General features: G+C 40.9%; 1 protein-coding gene across 1 annotated transcript; it reads right to left on the reverse strand.

Moving 5' to 3' along the window:
* Positions 1-1452: 1452 nt before the first annotated feature.
* SLC16A9 (solute carrier family 16 member 9) lies at positions 1453-22490 on the reverse strand. Its single transcript, XM_040976067.1, has 5 exons — positions 22286-22490; positions 9935-10078; positions 6581-6676; positions 2045-2962; positions 1453-1640 (listed from the first exon to the last, which is right to left on the reverse strand). Exons 1-5 carry the CDS (start codon positions 22479-22481, stop codon positions 1462-1464), a joined length of 1533 nt encoding a protein of 510 aa, XP_040832001.1. The 5' UTR covers positions 22482-22490; the 3' UTR covers positions 1453-1461.
* Positions 22491-23625: the final 1135 nt, after the last annotated feature.

Below are 23625 nucleotides of genomic sequence, written 5' to 3' on the forward strand. Positions count from 1 at the left end.
ACCTCTGACCTCATACTTTAGTTTATCCTTAGTCTTATTTAAGATAACAAATGCTTCTCAATTGCCAATCTTACAGCAGCCATCCTCAAGCCAGGTTATGTCATCACAAGAGCTCATTAAAACTACAGGTGCTTGGGTCAGAGCCAAGACTACAGTACTGAAGTTCCTAAGTGTGGTACCCAGGCACTTGTATTTTCAAATGAGTCTATAGGGAATCCTATGTCTATGAAAGTTTAACATCCATTTCTTGAGGGTAAAAAATGTCAGTATATTATATACTGATTTCCTTCCTAGAACAATCTTAAGGTGAAATGAAACTGGATAAGGGCATCAATTTCTTACAGCAATTTTTTTCCTTCCCATTTAAAACTCAGACTCAGCACACACACACACACACACACACACACACACACACACACACACACACATACACACACACACACTCATTAACTTCTGCACTTGAGTTAAATTTTGATTGATAATGGCAAAATCAGATAGTAGCAAATGAATGTTTCATAAGGGAGACTCACAGGACTTGCAATCCATCTCCACTGTGCCCTAAACAAATGGATATCTCCCATTTGCCAGAATGGAATGGTTGAAAAATGCATTTCCAATTTGGAAACAGGTAAAATCATCACCTCCTGAGACATCAATCAAGTGGATGCTGACATGCAAGTGAGTGAGACCGTGGCAAGAGAAAACCTCCTGGGCCCACTCCTCTGTTTGGAGTCTGCCTGCATCTCAACAAACAGCTTGGGAAGTGACATGGTTTGTGCTAGGATGGCACCAATGACACATGGGTGCTTCATCAAGATAAAAGCATTAGAAAAGTAAAAACTAGTGATTCATTTAAGAGATCTTAAAAAAAAGAAAGAAAGAAAATTGTTACTCCACTACAAGTCTTCATGCGGCTTTAGTAACCACTTTCATTTCCTGGTTGGCTGGAAGTCTCCTGCCCCCCAGCTAGTGTAACACAGACAAGAGTGATTTCATCCCCACTGCCTTCACCCATGCACATCACGTGGCTTTCATCAGCTTTCAAATAGGAGAGAACTCTTTGGGTGTCCTGCAGTGCAACTAATGGAGCTGGTAAAGAAGTAACACTTCTTAACACAGGGAAAGCCTTCTGAGGTGAGGTGAGAGGCCCAATAATTTTTACAATGTTAAAAACTAATGAATAATGGTAAAACAGAACAGTCCAATTTCTTGGAGGGTGAAGGAAATATACATAAAATATATAGTACATACAGTACGTAAAGAATAGGATATGTTAACAAGGTATTCAGAGTCAGCCACAGAGAAATCTGCTCTGATAAAACAGTCTTGACTCTACAGAAACCTGCTTGGGAATTAGTTTTTAAAAAAAAAAAATATATATATATATATGTCTGTATATATATATATATATATTTTGCTGTAAGGTATAAAGTGGCAAAAATAATTCCTTGTAATAGTCCTTTAAACATTAGAGGCAACTCTGTATAGAAACGTGGCTGGAGCTGGCTTGGGGAGTGATCTCTTGCATGGATCCCAAGGGGGCAAGGCTGCCAGCAGCAGAATCAGCCCTCCTAGCAGCACACAGAGGCCACTGAAGTAAAAGGCGAGGTCATAGGTCTCGGTCCAGTCATAAAACCAACCTGGAAAGACAGTGAGAGGACATGATCATTGCAGACACCGGCTACGTCTCAAGCCCCTCCCTCCGCTTGATCTGTTTCTTCTACAGTTAGGATGAGGACATAGGGTACCGTGCCTGCTTCTAACATGACTTGGGAGAAGCTAAAAAAGGAGAACCTGCCGCTATGTGGACAAGAATAAACAGGCATTTAAAGTTTCTCCCCAACAAAGAATGGGGACTGATTCTAGAGCAGGAATTCTCCCATCCTCAACCCTATGGAAGCAATCTTGAATAAATCCTTGCCAGAAGACATTCTACACAAATTTACTTCCTCAAATCTAGGCAGTCATCACCATCAATTTCAATATCTGGAGCTGCTACAATAAAGAACCATCACACAGGTTGATGTTAAGGTAGATATCTTACCAACAATTGGTGGCCCAAGGCTGTTTCCGAGTCCAGCAAAGAACATTAAAATTCCATAGGCATGGGTTAATTTTTCAATTCCCACAGTCTTTGTGGTCACATAAGGGAAGATGGACCAATTACCAGTAAGAAATCCTAAGATTCCAGAAAGGATTGCCAAAGTGATGTAACTTTTGGCAAACGGAATTGCACACAAGGCCAGGCCCATGATTATTAAGGTAACTACATACAGATATAAAGTGTTAATCCACTTGAAGTCAGCCAGTATTCCTAAAAGGAGTTTGCCAACTGCCGTCATTATGCCTATAATGGAAATCAGAGGCATGAAGGACTCCTCTTCTTCTATCTTTGAGCTTCTTGCTACATCTTCCATGAGCAGGGAAGGTGGGAACCCCCCAATGTCAAAAAGCAGGATGGCGATGAAGAGCGCTGAAAAGACCCTGTTTTTAAAAAGAACCACAGTTTCTCCACAGTAGTTTTTATATAATTGCCACTTCCTCTTGGCAATCTGTTTGCAAAGATAAGTCTGTTCGGCAACTTTCTTTCTGTACGTCTCGGGCTCTTTTGTGCATGTCATCGTGCTGGGTGCTTTGTGAAGCAGACTCTCCTGCTGGCAGCCCCCAGGGACCAGGGGGCTCTTGCCCTTTTCCTCGCAACTAGAGCTCTTCTCGAGGATGTTTGCGTTTTCTTCTGGGTTCTTTTCTTTCTCACTGTAAATGGAGTATCTATCTGGGATATTTCCCAGAGCTCCGTTTTCTGCCAATGGACCATCCGAGGGTTGGAGGGGTCTCATCAGACTGCCACAGGCCAATATATTTAGGGCTAACGCGCCCACGATCAACAGACATCCATCCAGTCCGTACAGCTCTATCAGCATCCTCTGAAGAGCTGCATAGACGAACAGGCCAACACTGGAGCCTATGGCCAAAACAAGAGCAGGTCACTCTCAGTCTCTCAGAACAAGCATCACTAATAGCACAACTCAATGTCATTTTTACATGGCCATTCAGGTGTATCTTCCTAATAAAATCACAATGCTAATAGCTAGCAACACAGACAAAACATTTATCTCATGAATTAGCATCAATGGTACACAGTTAACCATTTAACAGCACATAATTTCTTTTATTAATCCCAATCCACAAATGAAATATCCTAGGGTTAGAAAGCTTGAGGAATTTACCACTAACCACACACCTGTAAAGGACATAGGTGGATTCACACTCAAGTCAGTTGGACTCCAGGAGCCTATATTCATAACAAATATCACTACATAATTACCTCTTTTGCACTCAGTATGTACCAAGCTCCAGGATCTATCTTTATGTCACTTTGAAAATTTTTCTATTTATTTCCTTTTTGAGATGAACACTATATTACATTTTAGGATATTTATAGTGGCTTGACAGCTTGAATGATTCCATCATTGAATCAGCAATATGAGTAATTCATATTTTAAGGCATGAATAAAATGAGAATAAAGCATGTCTGAAAAGCTATTTAGATTAACACGCTATTTAGATTAACTCACACACCTGAATGGCAGTGAAGAACCTAGATGTTTTCTGCTTTTGTGATTCTGCCTTAATTGCTTGGCTGGGGACTATGTGAACTCCAGGCCTGATAGTCTACAAGACACCTGGCAGGTCACGTAGGCAGACCACTCCTCAGGAAGGAGGTACCTGGTGTTTGATCAGATCCACTGCCCTATAGCTCATCAATTTGTACTTTTTGAAAGTTGCTCGCTTCAAATCCACCAATAGAAGCCTGCTAAATCATGACTGTATAATTAATAGCCTAAAATTTATAAGAACTCTGTGCTGTTCAATCCGGGCTCGCTCTCTCTCCCTCTCTTTTGTCCTCCCTGCGGATCCTGCAGCAGCCTCGGCTGCCCCTCCCCTTCCAGCCCTGTTGCGCTGGGGGAGGTGGCTGGGAGACCTAGGCTAACCCGAATAAACCACCTTTATGCTTTAGCACCGACTTCAGACTTGATGATTTTCTGGGGATTTTAAAGTCCGGCACAACAGCAGCTTATGTCATCCCATGCAACTATTCTTCCCTTGTTCTGATTTCAATTTTTTGAAAATTGAGTACTTGAAAAATCGAGTGTCATTGGAAAAAATACCGTGTGGAAAAGCAGGAGAAAAAGAAACTCCTATGTTGCTGACAGGGAGTTGCTGACTCCTGATTCAGCCTGGCCCAACATAAGCCTGACGGGCACTTGGGCAAGAAAGCAGCAGACAGACGACCTCTCTCTCTCTTTCTCTCTCTCTCTCTCTCTCTCTCTCTCTCACTGTGTGTGTTTGTGTATGTGTGTGTGTGTGTAGCTCTTTGTCTGCCTTTGAAATACATAACTTTAAAAAAAAATGCATGAAATATATCAGGCTGTTAGAAAATAATTTAGAGCTTCCTTGTAGAATTGCGTAAATGGTAAATACATAATTGTTCACCTTTATTAAGAACCACTTGATTTAAAAATGAAAAATGTAAAGGGCAAAGTGAAATAAAACATTAATTATGCTTTCATGCATATCTAGGTTATGTGTTACTACAGAGAGGGAACATATCAACTGATGTTCAGGTAAGGGACACACAACAAGCTTTGATGAATTCCCACAGACCAATAAAATTTTCTGTGAAGAACCAGACAGAAAATATTTAACATAGTCAGGTGCATAAATCCCCATCCCAAATACTCAACTCTGCATAATTTCCTTTTTTTTTTTTAAAGTTTTGAATACTAAAATATGTAATGCCACCCTTAGCTTTTAGGCAGTACAGAAACAGGCAACAGGCAAGAAGGGAAGCTTGGGTGTGTTTGTCAGCACCTGTCCACCGGGGAGGAAGAGGATGCCCGCATTCCATCCTTTCTACTTGGCCACAGTGTTTCAAAGATACTTGTTTGAGGATTCTTTTTAATTCTTTAAAAGGGTCACTCTCAGAGTCCTTTTTCAGGAGGCTCATGCATACGCCTTTAACTGCATGGGATGTATTCTATTATTAGCCCCATTTTACTGTTCAGAAAACAGAGGCATAAGAGAGTTAACTAACTTGTCCAACACCAGACAGTGAGAGGCTATCAGAAGGCAGATTCAATCTCCACTCTGTCTCTGGGCCTATTCTTCTAACTTCACATCTTCAAAATCCAAAATACACTCTAAGACCCAAAACATTTTTGAGTGTTTCCTGAAATGCCATAAGAGGAAAACTGCACACCAGAAATCTTGGTTTCTTGCACAAAATTACTAAAAATAGTATCTCCTGGTTTATAAGTAGATACGTGTCTATATAAATGAATTCTGTGTTTTGATCCTTTCCCCAGATACCTCATAACGTTTTTGTAGATACTCCAGGATCCAAGAGAGTTCAATTTCCAGAACATCAGTGACCCCCACATTTCGGCCTAGGCGGGGCTCACAGAAGAATAGCCTCAGCTATGCTGAAGTTCTTCCCTCGCTTGGGGGAGATCCTGGTAGGATCATTAGACTGCATTCCTGCTGCCCTGGTTCCCCATTTCTGGCTTTTGAGTTCCTTCTCCCATCACTGCCTTGAGCGTGTCCTCAGACCCTGATCTTGTCTCTTCTTCAGCCACAACTCACATTTCACATCAGACAGTGCTTCCCCAGACTAGCTTGGATAAACATCCAGGTGGATTAAACTCAACCAGGACTCCCCTGGTTAGCTTCAGGAACTAAACCTGAGTTTGCAACCCATTACCGGGATCATTGCCTTACATGACCTAGTTAAAATTGCTTACCTTCTGGGTACATGGCTTACTCCCAAGCAGCTTATCTCAATTTAACAATGGTGGTCACTTGGCAACTATAGCTCTTAAATAAACTCGCAGCATATTGGTCAGAGAAATTTTGATAGGTTTCCTAAACAGCTTTTAAAAACTCCTCTTAAAACAATCCTCACTTTAAAATGCCCAAGGGAGGGCCTGGGGTGGTAGCCTAATGGTTAAAGTCTTCACCTTGCACATGCCAGGATCCCATATGAGCACAGAAGGTTTTCGTATTATTTAAAATTTATTTTTTATGTGTACATTTCCCTACCTCTGTGACCATATCTTGATTATAAAAAGGAAAAATTGAGTAAGGAGCCTATCATTTGGGCATACACAGGAAGTCAGTATGTCAGAAGAACTGTAATTTTTACGCCAGCTAGAAGCCTTCCCCCACAATGTGCTTAGGAGTGAGCATTTTCCCTCCATTTCCTGTCCTTCTCCTAGGCCTTCTCCAGAAGCACCGCCTGCTGCTTTTAGCCAAGTCCTCCCAGCAGGTAACCCTTCAATGTACTGAGCACACAAGCTTTCCTTCTCTAGATTATATTGGACATTTAATGCCTGATTTTTCATGTACATATCTTGAAGTTCTTTGAAAGCTCGCCTCACCGTTACTGTGGAAAATCAATTTTCCTTCCAGGAGAAGGAGTCAAATAATTATTTGCTCTCTGCTTGCTGGCTTGGTAACAGCAAACATAACTGCGTTCGGGAAGCTGAATAGTGACAATGCTGTACTTATTTTGGCAACTTACCTGTTGAAATCAGGCCAAGTGCAAGGCCGCGGCGGCTGTCAAAATACTGACATGTGATGGTCACTGTTGCAGTGTATAACAGACCACATCCAAGACCTAAGCATTCAAAGACACTGTATAAATCCAGACAGTCGGTATTATCTCAAAGCAAAAAAGAGAAAGCAAACGAGAAGAGTTCCACAGCAGCTGAGCAGCCTTACTTCACCCCATACCAGCCTTAAGGTCAAGGTCTTGTTTAAAGAAAAAAATGCAGTTTCTAAGGTAAGATTAAAAAGTACAAATGGAAATTAAGACATTATAGAGAAAACAGTGAGATGATAACCAAATATCACATCTTATCAAACCTGGCCATTGACTATGTCTTTCTTCCATGTCCTTTCTCTCACTGAATGCTCTTCCTGCTCTAAATCTTTCAAACAATTTTCACAATCCGCTTCATCACCCAAAGTTATCTTGCTAGAACTTAGCTTACACATCCTGGTCTACAAACACAGATGCTCAGGTGGGGTGTCGCAGGTTCCAAATCATCTCCTCACAAAGCAAATAATTTCTAAATCCCTATTTGCTTCACAAATGCACGGGACTCTCCTTAGGGGAAAAAAAAAAAAGATGTAGTAGTGATGTCTTTTATTTTGTGCTAAATATCTTTGACAAAAAAAAAAAAAGGAAAGCAACTGGAAAAATGATTAAGAACTGTTAAATTTAGGTAGAAAGCATATAATCACTATGCTACTATCACCTGTAAATTTAGAATTCTTTCATAATTAAAATATTACAACATGGGCATAGCACAGTAGCCTAGCGGCTAAAGTCTTCATCTTGCATCTACCGGGATCCCATAAGGGCGCTGGTTCCTATCCTGGCTGCTCCACTTCCCACCCAGCTCCCTGCTTGTGGTCTGGGAAAGCAGTAGACTATGGTCCAAGGCTTTGGGACCCTGCACCTGGGTGGGAGACCCAGAGGAAGCTCCTGGCTTTGGCTCAGCTGCAGCCATTGCTCCCAGGCCACTTGCGGAGTAAACCAGCAGACGGAATATCTTTCTCTCTGTCTCTGCTCTCTGTATATCTGCCTTTCCAATAAATAAAATAAAAAAGATAAATTTTTAAAAAATGTATCTTACAACTTAATTTTCCTTCTTGAATCTCAAAAATATAATCTAGATCATTTCTGCGTGTATTAATCTTTTTCTTCTTGTTAGGTGTATCAATAAGCCTCTAAGCTTTTCATAAAATTCCCCTTTTGCTCCAATTCTTTTTTTTTTTTGCTTTTATTCTGCAATGTCGGTTGCTTTTGGGGATCACCTTAAAGTAATACTTGAGACACAGTTTAATAACTGACTATCTTAACCATTAGCTTACCCATTAAAAGAATCATTAAGATGATCTTCATTAATTTAGTATCTACCTGGACCAGAGTTTATAAAAATGTATGGGGTTAACACACAAAATGCAAATGTTTCAGGGAACCAGCAACTAAAACTATCTGGACTCAGGCAATCATCCATGATTGCACAAAGCATCTGCTTAAAGAAATGAGATAGATAAAAATACTTATACTTGTAAATATAACTCTAAAAATCCTTTGTGTAATTTAAGGAAAAACACTATTTCACTAATGAAAATAATAGCTGACTTACTTTATACAGTTGTCAGTACTACATGTGGGACCTTTCAAGACCTAAGACCTATTTCTGAACCATCAGTTTCGCGAAGGCGAAAAGGTGTCACCCTTCACTGAGACTCTATTTCTGAAAGCCTTTGGAGAGGGAATGGATTTATTTTCCTGTGATTTGGTTGTCAGGGCTTTGTCAAATGTTAAGACATTGGAGACATAATAAAAAAAAATATTTCACATCCTTAAATACCAATACCAAAAAAATTGAAATGGCAGTTTTAAGCTTTTAACCTTAAAACTTTTTAAAAAGCAATAGTTTTAAAAACAGATTTCAAGGTCATAGATTTCAGATAAGACTCTCACTTTTTTTTTAAATGGAGAAGACATTTGAAATGTTCTTTCTTTAAATTTTTTAAAAAGTACTTAAATATGTTAACATTTTAAAGTTCTTGCAGTACTTGGCAGGCCTTTTTTTTCCCCCAAATAACCAATGCACTACTCAAAGTGCCTAATAAGAAAACAGATTTACTGTCCCAGTAAACCTTCATGAATCTTCACACATGTCAATCAAAGCTACTGTAAAGCCTGAATACAGAATATAACCAAGTTGGTCTGGCACAGCAGTCTAGTGGCTTAAGTCCTCACCTTGTATCCACTGGGATTCCAAATGGGAATCAGTATATGTCCCAGCTGCTCCATTTCCCATCCAGCTCCCTGCTTGTGGCCTGGGAAAGTAGTGGAGGATGGCCCAAGGCCTTGGGATCCTGCACCCACATAGGGAAATTGGAGGAGGGTCCTTCTCAGGGGGGACAGACCTGCCAGCAGACCCCCGGGTCACTGAGGGTGAGGCTGCGGTGCTCTTAGGCCATAAGAAGCATAGGGGACAAACTGGTGAGGAATGTCCGTTTATTCAGCCAAAGTTCCAGGTTTATAAAGCTCTAAGCAAAGGGAGAGTAAGAAGTTTTCAGGTAGTCCTTTCACCCAATAATGACATGCTGATTGGATGAAAGGCGTGCCTAATCCTGTTGACCTTCCAATCATATCAGAGGCCACATTCTAAATACAAGGTTGGAAGTCACTCCTGGCTTCGGATCAGCTCAGCTCTGGCCTTAGCAGATACCTGGGGAGTGAATCAGCGGACAGAACAACTCTCTCCTTCATTCTGTAGATCTGACTTTACAATAAAAATAAATAAACCTTAAAAAACATAAGTTTAAAAAATGAGATTGCAATAACACAGTTGGCACATGACACAGTTAACCTTACCTGGTAATGCCTGCTCTTGCCAAGGCCATACTGACTGGCTGAGGAGACCCTTTTGTTCACCCTGGACAATCAAGTCCAGAGTGTGATTCTGCATAAAGCTGCTACAAAATGAATGCTACCATTGGACTGCCCCATGAGGGCCACTGCATAAGTCAGTGCGAGGGGACAGATGTCAGCAACATCTAAGTCGCATTACCCTTCTCTCTCCTTCCCTTTCTTGTGCTGTATCAGCACAACGGCTGAGATGGTGTGCCTTGCAAGTGTGGATTGTTAAACAGGTTGATCCTTTCAAACGCCCTGAGACCCTGGGCAAATATTTCACTAAAGCATCAGTGTTTGGAAAGGTGGTCATGGAACGTAAATAATCAATGAGCCATTTCACTCTTCACATTTTCACAAACATCATGCATACATTGATGAAATGATGCGTGACTCCCGGAGACAGAAAAATCCCAGGGACCGTAAGTTGCTTACCTACAAGAATGCCATAGGAAAAAAACAGAAAGTAGATGTTGGGGGCAAAACTGCTTAACATTAGGCCTCCAGCCACCATGAAACCACTAAAGATTGTGACAGGTCTTGCTCCAAACGATGAGACACACAGACTGCAGATAGGACCTAAAGCAAGCAAACAAATAAAACTTTGAATTATTTCACACTGACCTTTTCCCCACAATCACATGACCATATGTGTCGTAAGATCCAAATAATTCTTTTATCATGATAATAACAAAAATAAGCAGCATGGTACTGAGTGTTTACTACAACATTTAACTCGAGATAAGGTACTTCACATAAACGATCTCATGTCACTTACAATACTATTTATATATTTATTTGAGAGGGCAAAGAAACATACATACATATAGAGAGGGACAGAGAGAGAAAGGGAGATCCTATCAGCTGGCTCACTTTCTGCATGTCTCCAATGGGCAAAGTCAGAAACTAGGAATGAATTCAGGCTCTCCCATGTGGGTGACAGGAAGCCAGTTGTCTGAGCTGTCTGCTAGTCCCAGTCTGCATGGATGTGACGCTGGAGCTAGAAGTTGCCCCCGGGGACTCTTGTGGGACAAGCGGTCCTAATTACTAGGGACTTCCTTCTCTCTTCTCATCTTTTACTGCAACCCAAGCAAGAAGGGATAATTGTTATTCTCAATTTTTTATTAGGAAATTGAAGCCCACATGGTTACGAACTGGGATTGTGGAATCAGACTTTAGTTTTAGTTAACTAGTTCTACACTTTGCTTGCTGTTTATCTCTCTGTGTCTTAGTTTCTTCATTTGGACACTGGAACAATAATAGTACCCACTTTGTACTATTAATGCACCTGATGGCTGATAGGCAAAAGTGACAATTTCTTGCACTTGATCTATGCAAAGTGGGAAACTACTTATGTCATAGGATTTAAGTTATAGTGAAATTATTTCCCAGTAGGAGTCTTAATGACAGAGCTTAGCATATGGAAATAAAAGAACATTATGAGTTATTCAAACTAACAGTCTCATTTCACATGCAAGGAAATTAAAGTTCGCATGGGTCGTCCAAGTCCACAGCAGTAGAGCCGAGACTTGGAGGCAGAGGCGTAACTGAACGTCCAGACTGTGCTCCCTAATTTTCTAAAATACATACACCAGAATGGCTAATGACACACAGCAGTAATTGCTGGCAAAGATACGGAGCAAGTAGAATTTTGAAACACCTCTGGCACTGTCTACTAAAGACACTATAAAATCCAGAAAACAGCTACATCAAAAGCCATCTAAAATGTTCACAAAAATACCCTAGCTGTAGACAACTGCCTAGGTTGTCTTGTACCTAGGCAAGGGTTAAACTGCTGGGAGAAAAGCAGCCAAATAGCTGGCAGGCCTTCTGAACCTGGTTAATGCCAAATATGTGTTAACTATACTAGTATGCCAGCACAGTTGCTTGCTTGCTTGTTTTATTTATTTATTTAAATGCATGGGAACACTGGGCCAGGACATGCCACCCTGGTCCCCAGGCTGGAGGCATGCGGGGAGGGAAGGTGGGGGGGGGGGAAACACAATGGCAGGCTTGCTGCAGTCTGCCTTGGGAAGGGAGCTCTGGGGACATATTGGAGCAGGAGCAGCTAAGGGCTTACTTGGTAGGGAAGGAATGACTTCTAGGGGCTTCCATGGACCAGGCCACTGCACTTGCAGATAGGTGAGGGAGCCGAGACAGAGTAGAGAGAGGAACCAGAGGGCAAGTCTGGGTCAGGCCAAGGAATGCCCACATGGGAGATCTGGGCTGGGCTAAATAGCATGGCTGCCATCTACTGGCACACACAAAAGCTAGGGCTGGGCAGCGTGCATGGATGGGTTAGGCCATAGTACCTGCCCATGAGTTGGAGCAGGAGGCGGACCATGTCAGGCTGAGCTGCAGCACCCACTAGAACATGAGAGAACTGCATCTGGGGACAGATTCTGTAGGCAAGTTTTGAGCTTGTCTCTGTGAGACTGCAGCACTCAGCAGCTCATGTTAAGATTTGGGGTTGGTGACATGCTGAGACAGGCTGGACCATGGAACTTTCCTGACAGGAATCTACCTGACATTAACTGCCTCACATGAGAGTTGGGTCTGGGAGTAGGCCAGGCTAGGTTACGCTGTAACACCTATCAGTAACAGCCAGAAAAGATGTGGATCATTTGGGTTAGGTCACAGCACCCGCTGGTGAGTGCGTGGACTGGGGGCTGGCCATCTCAATCTGGGCAACAGTACCTGCCAGCACAGTTAGGATCTCAATGCTGGGAGCAGGTCTGGTAAGGGAACCAAGGGAACTCTCCTTCTAAGCTACAGCTCCTACTGTTGAGCATGAGAGCCAGGGCTGGGAGCAGGCTAGACCAGGCTGGGCTACAGCACCCATTGGCATATGTGTGAGCCAGCACTGGAGATTAGAGGACAGGCAGTGTTCATTCATAGCATGCACTGGCACAAGAGAGAGCCCGGAAGGGCAGGTACTCAGGTAGGCTGGGTTGGACCACAACACCCACCACATTGCATGAGGGCTGGGGCTGTGAGTGGGCCAGGATGCTGCATTGGTAGGTGAGAGCTTGGACCAGGAGTTGGTTGGGCTGAGCCAGGCTGTAGCACCTGCTGCTGAATGCTATGACTGAAGGTGGGATGAGCCATCTCAGACTGAGCCACAGCACCTGCTGACACATGCAAGGTCCAAGTCTGGGAGTGGGTCTAGCAGGAGAACCTCCAGGATTCCCCTGTAGAACTGAGTAGGCAGCTTGCACCCACTGGTGTGTTGACTGGTGCAGGTAAAGGAGCCTAACCCTGCACTTACTGGCACACGCAAGAATCAAGTCTAGGGTCACCCCAGGCAAGGATTTTTTGGGGACTCCCCAACTAGACTATTGGACTCAGAGGGGGAAAAAAATCACAGCATATGTTGTGCAACCTTGGAGAGCATGTACTGGAACTGAGCCTCCTCAATTGATGACACTTGTCAGTGGGGATTATGCCCAGATGCACACAGAGGACACGATGGTCAATAGATCTAGGCCAGCAATGGATGTTTATTGTCTCGTCAGTGGATAAAGGTAGAACAGGTTAGACAATTCTCTTGGCCAAGCTTTGCAGCAAAAGTTTCTGGGTCTTTAGGTGCAATAAAGTGGACTCTGTCAACCAATATGCCTTGGAAAGATTTTCTCAACCCTAGAGCAATGAAGCCAGCAAATTCTCAGAACTATCAAAACCACTAAAGTAACACCCTCAGAGTACTCTTCCCCATATCAGGGTCTCTAAAGTGTCCTCTAAGTACTAGCCCCTATTCTAGGGTTTTGATGCAGTTTGACAGTGAGGAGGGGCTCCCTCCCCAACTCTGTGGACACGGGAAAAAAACTGAAATATTTGTGTCTCCCACCTTCCTCCATACCTGAACCTCCCTGCCTCCTGATCACAAGTCCACATGGACATGCATATCCCTCAGCTATGAAAACAATATTTTAAGAAATTTAGAAAACATTCACAGATTATTTATAATAGCTCCAATGAAGAAGCTCAGATGTTCACCAGCAGCAGAATATATCAGTAATTTCTGCTCTTTGAATTCTGGTCTATGGATTACTATATGACAAGAATGAATGATCTACAACTACACATAACAACATGGATGATCTCACAAACATATGCCAAGTGAAATATACCCAACACACAAAAAAGTACAAACCATGGGATTCAATGATAAAAACACACAGGCAAGACAAATCTCTTGTTTGAAGTCAGGAGAGTAATGTTAAGGAGGTGATTAGGGGGTGAAAAGTAATAGAAGAGAACACAGCCAAACTTCTAGAATATTCTTTATGTTCTGCTTCCAGTGTGTGAACGGACTAATGATGTGGGGTTTTCAGTTTGTAAAAATCATCAAGTGATAATCCAATCCAAACATCTTGTGTCTTCTATTTCTTTTTAATGCAATCTTCTACAGAGAAACAAGAGTCAGTCCAGTCTCACTGTTGGCAACCGGGAGAGCAGGCTCCAACCACCAATGCCCAGCATTCCCCTCAACACTAAGCAATCTCTTGAAAGCAAATTTTAAAGACTATTTTATATTTATGATCACCAAACACCACAGAGCATAATGCTTGTGGCTCTCACATGTTTCTCCCTGGCTATAAACTGGTCCCGACAACTTCCAGGTCCTCTTTGGGTACTCACAGACCAAGAGCAGGCTGATTTATTTATATCACAGACCAAAGGGAATATTCCATGCTTGGGTTTAAAAGAAAATTCCATTTGAGAAACCAAACTCCCCATCCAAAGTTTGTCCGTATACCCAGTAAGAAATACTTAGATTTTTTAAAAATAGAAATAATTTTGAGCATCAAATGTCACAAATGGATGTCTGATAGCATAAAGACATGACCCTATTGTTTACCAAACTACATTGACACTGAGAGCCAGTGCTTATAAATTTAACAGGTACAATGGGACTGACATGCACAGAGATTACTGTCACCATACTTGAAATGTTTCAAGTTTCATCCTCAAAATAGAACTTTAACTCTATGCTCCTTGAAGCATCAACTCCACAAAGTAACTCGATTTGACTGACGGGGGAGGGGGGTGTGGATAAAAGATAGTAATCTACATAATACATACAGCTCAAATTCTATTTTAGATAAGATATTAAAATCATCATTAATTATCGTACATTTTTAATCCTTTTTGCCTAACATATTACTCTTTTTTTTTAAGCTAGGCATTAAGAAAAAAAACTGAGCAGAAATTCTTTAACAGCTGAAAACAACAAATCAAAAAATGTTTTTGAAAAATCCAAGACTTTGACACTGCCATCTGTTGCTTACTTGAAGAAAAATATCCTGGTGTCAGAGATTAAAGAAAAAGATTCAGAGCGAAAAGCAAGCTTGGAAAGGTCCAAACCTTTCATTTCAAAAAATAAACTAGAGCTCACACCAATCACGAGATTTGATCAAGAATCTGTAGAACATGAATGAAGGGATTAAGGTGAAAGTTAGCTCAGCATTTGTCCCACTATGTAGTTAGTATTTCAACATTTTGCTAGATAAAAATCCAAATATGATTAAAGACTGAACACAGTCTTTGTAGATCTTACAGGTTAAGTGGTTTTATGAAACAGTGTCAAGTTAAAACATAACACCAACACCTAGTATTTAAAAATTTAACAGAAATTATTTTACTCTTATCCTTGGTACAAGGGTATTTATAGAATGAATTTACATAAATTCAAACCACTGTAACCTCATCTTCATCACTAATATCAGAGCAAAGCGCAACATGACCATCAAGTCACATCTGTAAAACATGACGAATTTATGAGGTTGGGTCTTTGTCACAATACATAGTCTCCAGAATGAGAACCACATATTCACTCCTCAGCATTGGATGGGTTTCAAGAACTAATTTAAAGCAAAGGACGCTCTCAGAGGAAGTTTCTTATGATGCTCCACAGAAGGGACTTTTGGAATGAGTGTTAATTAACCTATAACAAGAACCAACGATTCCACACTTTGGAACATGATCAGTTTTAGAAAAAATGGGAAAGTTCTTACTTTCACAAGCACATCTTAAAAACCGTAATTATCTATAATTAACACTGCTTCACTAGAGAAGAAGTCTTTTAGAAAGGAATAGTAAGAAGGGTCTGATTGCAGAATAAAATGCAAGACAGTAAGAATATAATTTGAATATGACACACATACGCCTGCTACTTATAACTGTTAGCACATTGACTTTGCATCTAGTGAGTTTTTCTTGAACTTAGAGTTGCTCTTGGGTTCATGTCTGAGAGCCAATTGTATCAGTGCCTTGTGTTTGGGCACCACTATTGCTATGGCACCCTTGTGTTTGGGAGATTAATTCATCTTGGTAGGTTTGTTGAATCCTGGGCTTAACTGTTAAACAGCAGAATGGGTACTCAGCCCAGAAAAGTCTGAGGAAGATGGCTGGCAGCCCGCAGGGCCTGTGGGTGAACAGCTCCATCCTTTACCCAGAGCAGCTCAGAAACCATGTCTGCTTTCCAACACAGTGACTTGGCAACGTTTTCAGCAAAATGTTCTCTCAAAGAAGGCTAAAGTCTGTAAGTAGGGAGAACAAACAACCCCATGAATCCAAGTAGGGAATGAAGAAAGAAAGACAGAAATAAGATTTTTAGACATCTGACTTTGTTTTTAAAGATTCACTGATTTTTACTGGAAAGGCAGATTTATACAGAGAAAGCTCTTACATCTGCAGGTTTACTCCCCAGGTGGCCGCAACAGCGGGAGATAAGCCAATCCAAAGATAGGGGCTTCCTCCAGAACTCCTACACGGGTGTAGGGTCCCAAGGCCTTGGGTCGTCCTGACTGCTTTCCCAGGCCGCAAGCAGGGAGCTGGATGGGAAGTGGAGCAGCCGGGACACTGGTTGCCATATGGGATCCTGGTGCATGCAAGGCACTGGGTCCAGACATCTGACATCTTAAATATAAAACAAAACAGAGAATGCCTTGCTGCTAGCCACCTACAAGCCAGAAAGGCTGACAGAATTTTTAGATAAGCAGGGGAAGGAAAATTGAAAAGCCAAATGCAGAAGTGTTTTATTATGCTCACAGGTGAAGAAGAAAAATGAGATGAAAAACAGCTTCTAAGATAGTTCAAAACAAAGTGAGGATACTGCTTTTTTCAGCCCTTCAAAGGTAATTTGGGAATAGAAAACAAAGTTCAAATTTTGCTGGCTGCTGAAGCTGGCATAGAGGAAGGCTCCTGCTACAGAGTAAACAATGTCTCCCGGGATTCATGGGTTCGAAAACTAGTTCCTAATGTGGCAGGACTGAGAGGTGGTGGCACCTTTAAGAGGTGATTTTTGTCATGTGAACTCCACCCTCACAACAGGATTAATGCTGTTCACCAGGGAGTGCGTTGGTTATTTTGAGAACAGGTGGCTACAGTGAAATCCATTCTTTGTGTTTTCTCCCTTTGTCATGCTCTCACTTGCCTTTTGGCTTTTCCAGCATGCAATGACATAGAAAGGCTTCTGCAAGCAGATGCTGGCATCACGGAGCCATGCCGTTGGACATACTGACCTCCAGAATGAAAGTAAGCTGCCATTCCTCAGAACCTGTCACAGGCACTCTGCTACAGTGAAGGAAAAAGGACTACAATAAATACTTTGCCTCAAATTCTGAAATGTGGTAACATTACATTTATATAAAATGGAATAGCTGTCACATTCCTTCACTATTTATCAAATAGCCACTAAAACTGCTTCGTATAATGGACATATCAACAGTCACATAGGGAATCACATAGGGAATTGTAAACTAGTAGTAATGTAAGAAAAATGAGATGAAATTAATTTTAATAATTCATTTTATTTAACCAAATATCCCCATAACATGATCATTTCACCATCATGAATGAGCGATCCTCAAAATCCAATGTGTATTTCTTATACTGTAGAACATCTCAGCTCAAATGAGCTATTCCTAGTCATATATGTCTGATGTATTGGTCAGCACCACACTAGAGTCAGGTGTTAGGAAAGAATATGAAGAAATATATACACAATCCAGGACTACAAGGCAAACATACACAAGAGTTAAACTAAAGCCCAAGACCACAGGCAATAAGCACCAAAGGAGAGGCTCAGTGCATGTGTTTTAAGATCCCAGGAAAGGGATATCACCCCTGGGTGCTGGAATGGAGCACTAAACTGAGCCAGGAAATGTGGTTATGTTAACAAAAGAAATGAAAATGCCTTCTACATGTGGGGTGAGGTGGATATGTGGTAAAGTGATCTTCCAGTTTATAATTTCTCATACTCTAAGTCAATGTGGGGAAAATTATTGAAAATAAACACAACTACCACACATATTTTTCTCCCAAAAGTTTGAGTCCCACGAGCGGAAGGATGGCTGGGTCTGCTGCACTAAAGCCAAAGCTGGCTGATGATACAAAAATAAATAAAATATTACATTAGGCATGTCATGGGCCTGCCATGTGGCAAGGATTTCTTATCAATAAAGACCCACTCGGCCCATATGCCTGTACTGCAATGCAGACAGCTCTTGCATGGGCTCCTCCAAACCAGCAGGTCCTCCCCTCCTTTCTCCAGTTAATCTCCATAAGAGAGAGGCACTAAGGAGCCACAACCACTCAACTTGTTGATTTCATATACATTGATCACCTTGCTGGTGTCATACAGAATGATAGAAAGCCTCACCCAAACCTGACCATTATTCTTACAGGTTCTGGACTTGCCTAGGATATCAGGAACCGAGTAATGCAACAGAATCATCTGAGAGGCAAGAACTCAGTCCTCCTGGAAGGAGTTAACACGCTGAGGAGTAATACTCAAGCCTAGCTTTGCCAGCACTCACCATTCTTCCAGCAAGTGAGGCTGGCTCCACTGACTCACTCTACTAACCAGGGAATATGATTACTGACTCATTGCATTTGTTTGAAGGTCTTTGGAGAAGTTAAGAACAAAAAGCAAGAGAGGCAATTTTGAAAGCTGCCTGAATACAAAACCACACAATAAAAGATCTTGATGTTTCAGCAAATCAGTTGTCTGAAAAATGACTTTGCCTTTCTCCTTGAATTTGAAAAACAACATGTAGCCAAAAGGCGCTTTAGCTTATCATAGAACAAGCAAGACCAGGTCATCTTCCAGTTCAGTTATCTTTCTTCCATTCCTCCTGTATTAGTCAGGTTATAGCAAGAGAAAACAATAGGAAATATGCATCAGGAGATATATTGCAGGGAGTTAGCATATGTAATTGGCCAGGTAATATTTGCCTAGCTAGGCAGGTTCAAAATTTACAGGGCAAGCCACCAGGAAGGGCAAGTTGGAACTTTCCTGTACAGGCCAAAACCACAGCCCTCAGGCAGAATTCCTCCTGGGAAAGTTCATTTCTGCTCTTGAGACTTTAAACAAACTGAATCAAGTCTACCTAGATTAAACTCCTATAATGAAAGGTAGCTGATCATGGAGTTTACTCCCATTTATAAAACACTTTTACATACTAATATCTGAATAACCAGGGAATGTAGCCACATCAAATGGATACATAAACTCGACTGTCCAATTCCCAGCATAGTGGTTCTCAAGTATTGCACAGTCTGCAACTGAGAAGCTAGTTAAGATAAAGATTCCTGAACCTGTCACTGTGGCAGAGCCTGTAAAGCAGCCACTTGCCATGATGGCATTCCACATATGTGTCAGTCTGTGCCACAGCTGCTTTACTTCTAATTCAGATACTTACTGGGAAAAGTAGCAGAAGATGAGAAAAGTATTTGGGTCTCTGCCACTCATGTGGGAGACCTAGTTGAAGATTTTGGCTCCTTAAGTCTGGCCCAGTGCTGGTCATTATAGACAACTGGGGAGCGAACTACTGGATAGAAATCCTCTCATTCTGTAACTCTTTCAAAAAAATTAATAAATATTTTTTAAAATCTAGATTTCTTATCCATTGATAAGTAGCAAACTGACTTTTTTAGAGCTCAAATAATGCATATATGTACTGAATTTAATAGCAATTACATAATGAATATATGTTATGCTTATCTTATAAGTTCTGTGTATTTAAATATGCATATACACTTATATAGATTCATCTTACATTAGATAACATGAAGATATCAATTTATATTTTTTTACCAGGGCCTTACCAGAACAAAGGTACTGGACACGTAATTTATTTTCATGATTTTTTTTTTTAATGTGGCATGAGCAATACCACTCCCAAACAGAAAACTATAGTAGCTCCCCTTATAAATTGTAATAAAATATCAAAACAAATCATACAGCAGAAAGTCACCAAAAATGTAAGACTGAAATCTAAATAGAGAGGAGTTTAAGCTACTAGTTTCCAACTAACAATCAATTTTGGAACTTAAAAAAGAAATCTACGTATCTGGCTCATATTACAAACCAACTAAATTATAACATCTGAGGGTAGAAACCAAGCAATTACATTTCGAGCCATTTCTGTTGATTATTTCAATTATCTTCCTGAGTAAGAACCACTGTCAACCATGAGGCTCTCGAAGATGAGTTCAACTTGTTCCATTGCCAAAGTAATGCTGATCAGCTTGTTTCTCTAGAAAACGTGTCAAGACTAGATGATCAATGTAGTTCACTCATAGCTAGCCACCACTTGCTGAGAGAGTTGACCCCTCTGTATTTGTACGTCTAAATCCATGGATTCAATTAACCACAGATCAAAAACACTCTGAAAAAACGCTGCATCTATACTTAATGTGTACAAACTCTCTTGTTGTCCTATTCCTTAAAGAATATGGTATAACAATGATTTACACAACAGTTGCACTATAATAGATGCTGTAAATAATCTTAGGACAGTTTAGAGCGTATGGAAGGATGTGTGTAGGTGGAATGCAAGTACTACTGCATTTCACATATGGGACTTCAGCACCAAAGGATCTCACTACTCACTTGGGTCTTGGGATCAATACCCTACAGATACCAAGTGTAGCATCACACAACCAAGGCTTCTAGGATGCTATGATGAACCAAAGCAGGCCAACAGTGGAATCACAAACCCGGGAATAATATTTCAAGTGCGCACACACACACACACACACACACACACACACACACACACACTAAGTGGTAGCTCCTTAGCTCCCCATCTTTCCAGCCCCAACATGCAGGACTGGCTCGCCCGAGACGTGACCTCTGCAGTAGCATGGAGCCCAGTTCAACAAAGGCTTCCGTGCTTGGTCTAAAGTTCTGCTGTCTCTGTCTTGTAACTCTTTATATCTTTTAAAACAACGATTCTGCATTTTCATTTTGTGTTGAAGCTTGTGGATTATGTAATCAGTCCTATGTAAAGGCAAAAAGGGCTGCCTCCTCTTTAAAGCGGTCTCAACCTTCCTCAACCATCAACCCCTATCCAGAAAGACTTGGTAAAAAGCAAGCTTTGTTCTCTTGCATGTACTACTTGCAGGTTACCATTTCAATCCTCCTCTGACCCTTGCTGGAAGCCAAGATAATTATATTTCCATTCATCTTAATATTTAAACAATTCTTTCTTCTGTTTTTGAGAAATCAATACTTCCAAATCCCGTTATCAACGTCTCAGCTATTGCCCATCTGTGCTTTTAAAGGCTTTGAAAACCTCCCCCACTTTATACAACTCTCTCAAACAAATCTTGGGCAAACCTTTCCTGTTTTCCTGAAGTACTGATGGCAGCATTATTTTCAGTTGTTTAATTATATTTAGTTATCTTATCTGATATGGCCAGAAGATCCAGCATTGTTTTCCAAATCTTGTTTCTCGTGTGTGTGTGTGTGTGTGTGTGTGTGTGTGTGTGTGTGTGTGTGTTAATTTATTTCAAAAGGCAATACAACAACTGGAAACAATTGCTTCTAGTTTAGAGGTCCTCTATAATATTCAGAAGAGATGGTGCTTAAGAGAAGAAATAGCCAATGTATTTTGTGTTGGGCATATTTTGACAAAACCACTTTAAAGATTAAAAATGCCTTCAGATCACCACATTGATGACCTGCTTCTTCCCACAGAAGTAGAGATTGCTATTGGCTCTGGGAATCAAGGAAAGTTCATGGCACACAGGGAAAGGCCCTAAGGCTACTGACCCCACCTAGATCAGCATCTAATCACATCTGTATTTAAACTGTTCTAAGTAAGAAAAAGTGATGATCAATTCATTCCAAAGACAATAGGAATCACAATTACCTCATATGATTGTTCACCAAAAATATTATTTTTGGAGACAGACAAATCACATGACCTATCTCTGTCATACTTGTAACACTGTCTTAACATCTCTAGTAACATCATCATCCTAAGTCAAACCACCCACTTGATTCTTCCTATGATGTGTCCAGTTTTGTAGGACTCGTGTTTGCCAACAAAGTACTTGGGCCAGAGAGGAGGAATCCGGAGCCAATAAAATGCTCCAAGGACTGATGGCAGAACATTGTTTGGTCTCTAGTCACCAACACAGCTTGGACATACCAGAATTGCTGCTGCTGCCTTTCCCTGCCTGATTTATTCATATTCATGCAAAGGTGTGAGTCTATCAGAAACCACATGCTTGCTGGACCTCTTCTCTTCTCCAGCAGTCACAACACTGTTTGATGCTGCTTGACATTTGCAGTAAATAATGAATAATGAATGAATGATTGACTATTAAATAGAATTTTTATATTTCTAATCAGATTCATTTCAGTGAGAGGAGTCTACTGTAATCTCAATGAGGGCAGGAAAATACACACTGCATTCTTCAGTATAAATGGTACATTAAATGTAATTCAAGGATTAAAGAGTAAGAAGAGGCATAGGTTTATCCACTTACTTGCAATCAACCCGACTCCACTTGCCAGGGATCCAACCCATGCAGTCTTCCCTTTCCCTTCACCAAAAGCATCCAACCACTCTATGTACAAGACTCCAACAGCCAACGGGGATCCATAACACAAAAACTGAGTTAAGAAGGAGACGAACACAATCACCCAGCCCCATCCACCATCAGGCGATTTTTTCAGCTCCATTGTACGGTGAAATCAAGGAAGCGTTTCTTTGTAGGTCTAAACAAAACCAAACAGAGAAGGAGAGCATATTTAGAATGTGGTAGAGCACAGAATTTTAGGTTAATTGCTCATAATTAAACAGAAAAGATTCTCTAATGACCTCTATAGAAACTAATAGAATACCATTGACATAGTAAATTAACTTTTAAATTTTCATTTATTCACTAAAGTCATCCACAGAAAATAATAAAATATCATTGATATCATAAATTTATGACCATAAATAAATAAAACTTTTAAATTTGTATTTATTAATTGAATGAATCATGTAGGCACATACACAAAACATTTTATAATTATCATTATTTGAAAGCACAGAAAAAAAATGCCTCCTTCCCAAGCCTGTTCTCATCCCTGTTCAACCACAAATGAACCACAGATAGTTTAGGTTTAAGGTTTTTGGGTTTCCCGGGAAGCCAACTTTTAGCAAGAAAATCTATGTGAGACGCCTCAAGTCAACAACACCTGTAGCAGCAGGAGAAAGGCAGCTTCAACATAAAGAAGGGAACTTCTGGACTCCAGGTGATCCCTCAGAGCTGTCCTTAGCTGGTCCTGCCCATACCCAAGCCAACCATTCACTGGGTGCAGCTACCCCAGGAAGGGGTGGTGAGCTTTGGAGAGGTGGCTTCTTTTAAAGGATGCCATCTATTTCCAGCAGGCTTTCGTTGGAAGGTCACTTGCCAGCAGCTCCCTCAAGCCTTGGGACAAGGAAACTGGTCCCAAATAGCCACATCCACATCCTCTCAGAGTTTTTAAATGCATGTACAAACAAAACCAAGCAGACATTCTTAGGTTTCCCTTATTTCCAAGAAAACATAGCATGTTACCCACCATACTCCAGCCTTGCTTCATTTGCTGAACATTCTCGGAAATGTATCTCTATTAGGACATACGAAGTATCCTTAGTCTTTGGGATACATCTATGCAAATACATAGATCTCATCATCCAACTATGCATTGACTTATTTAATTATTGAATGCCATTATTATGGTTCAAAAATCAAGGGCAAAATTATACAAATTTTAGTCTCCCATGTATCCAGTCCCCATCTCCTACACTGGTAACTGATGTTTTCAGTTTAACATTCTTCTAGAGTGTCTTCAT

Source organism: Ochotona curzoniae, unplaced genomic scaffold (genome assembly GCF_017591425.1).
Source record: "Ochotona curzoniae isolate NIBS_2020 unplaced genomic scaffold, NIBS_Ocur_1.0 contig_2692, whole genome shotgun sequence".
In the NCBI taxonomy this organism is placed as follows: domain Eukaryota; kingdom Metazoa; phylum Chordata; class Mammalia; order Lagomorpha; family Ochotonidae; genus Ochotona; species Ochotona curzoniae.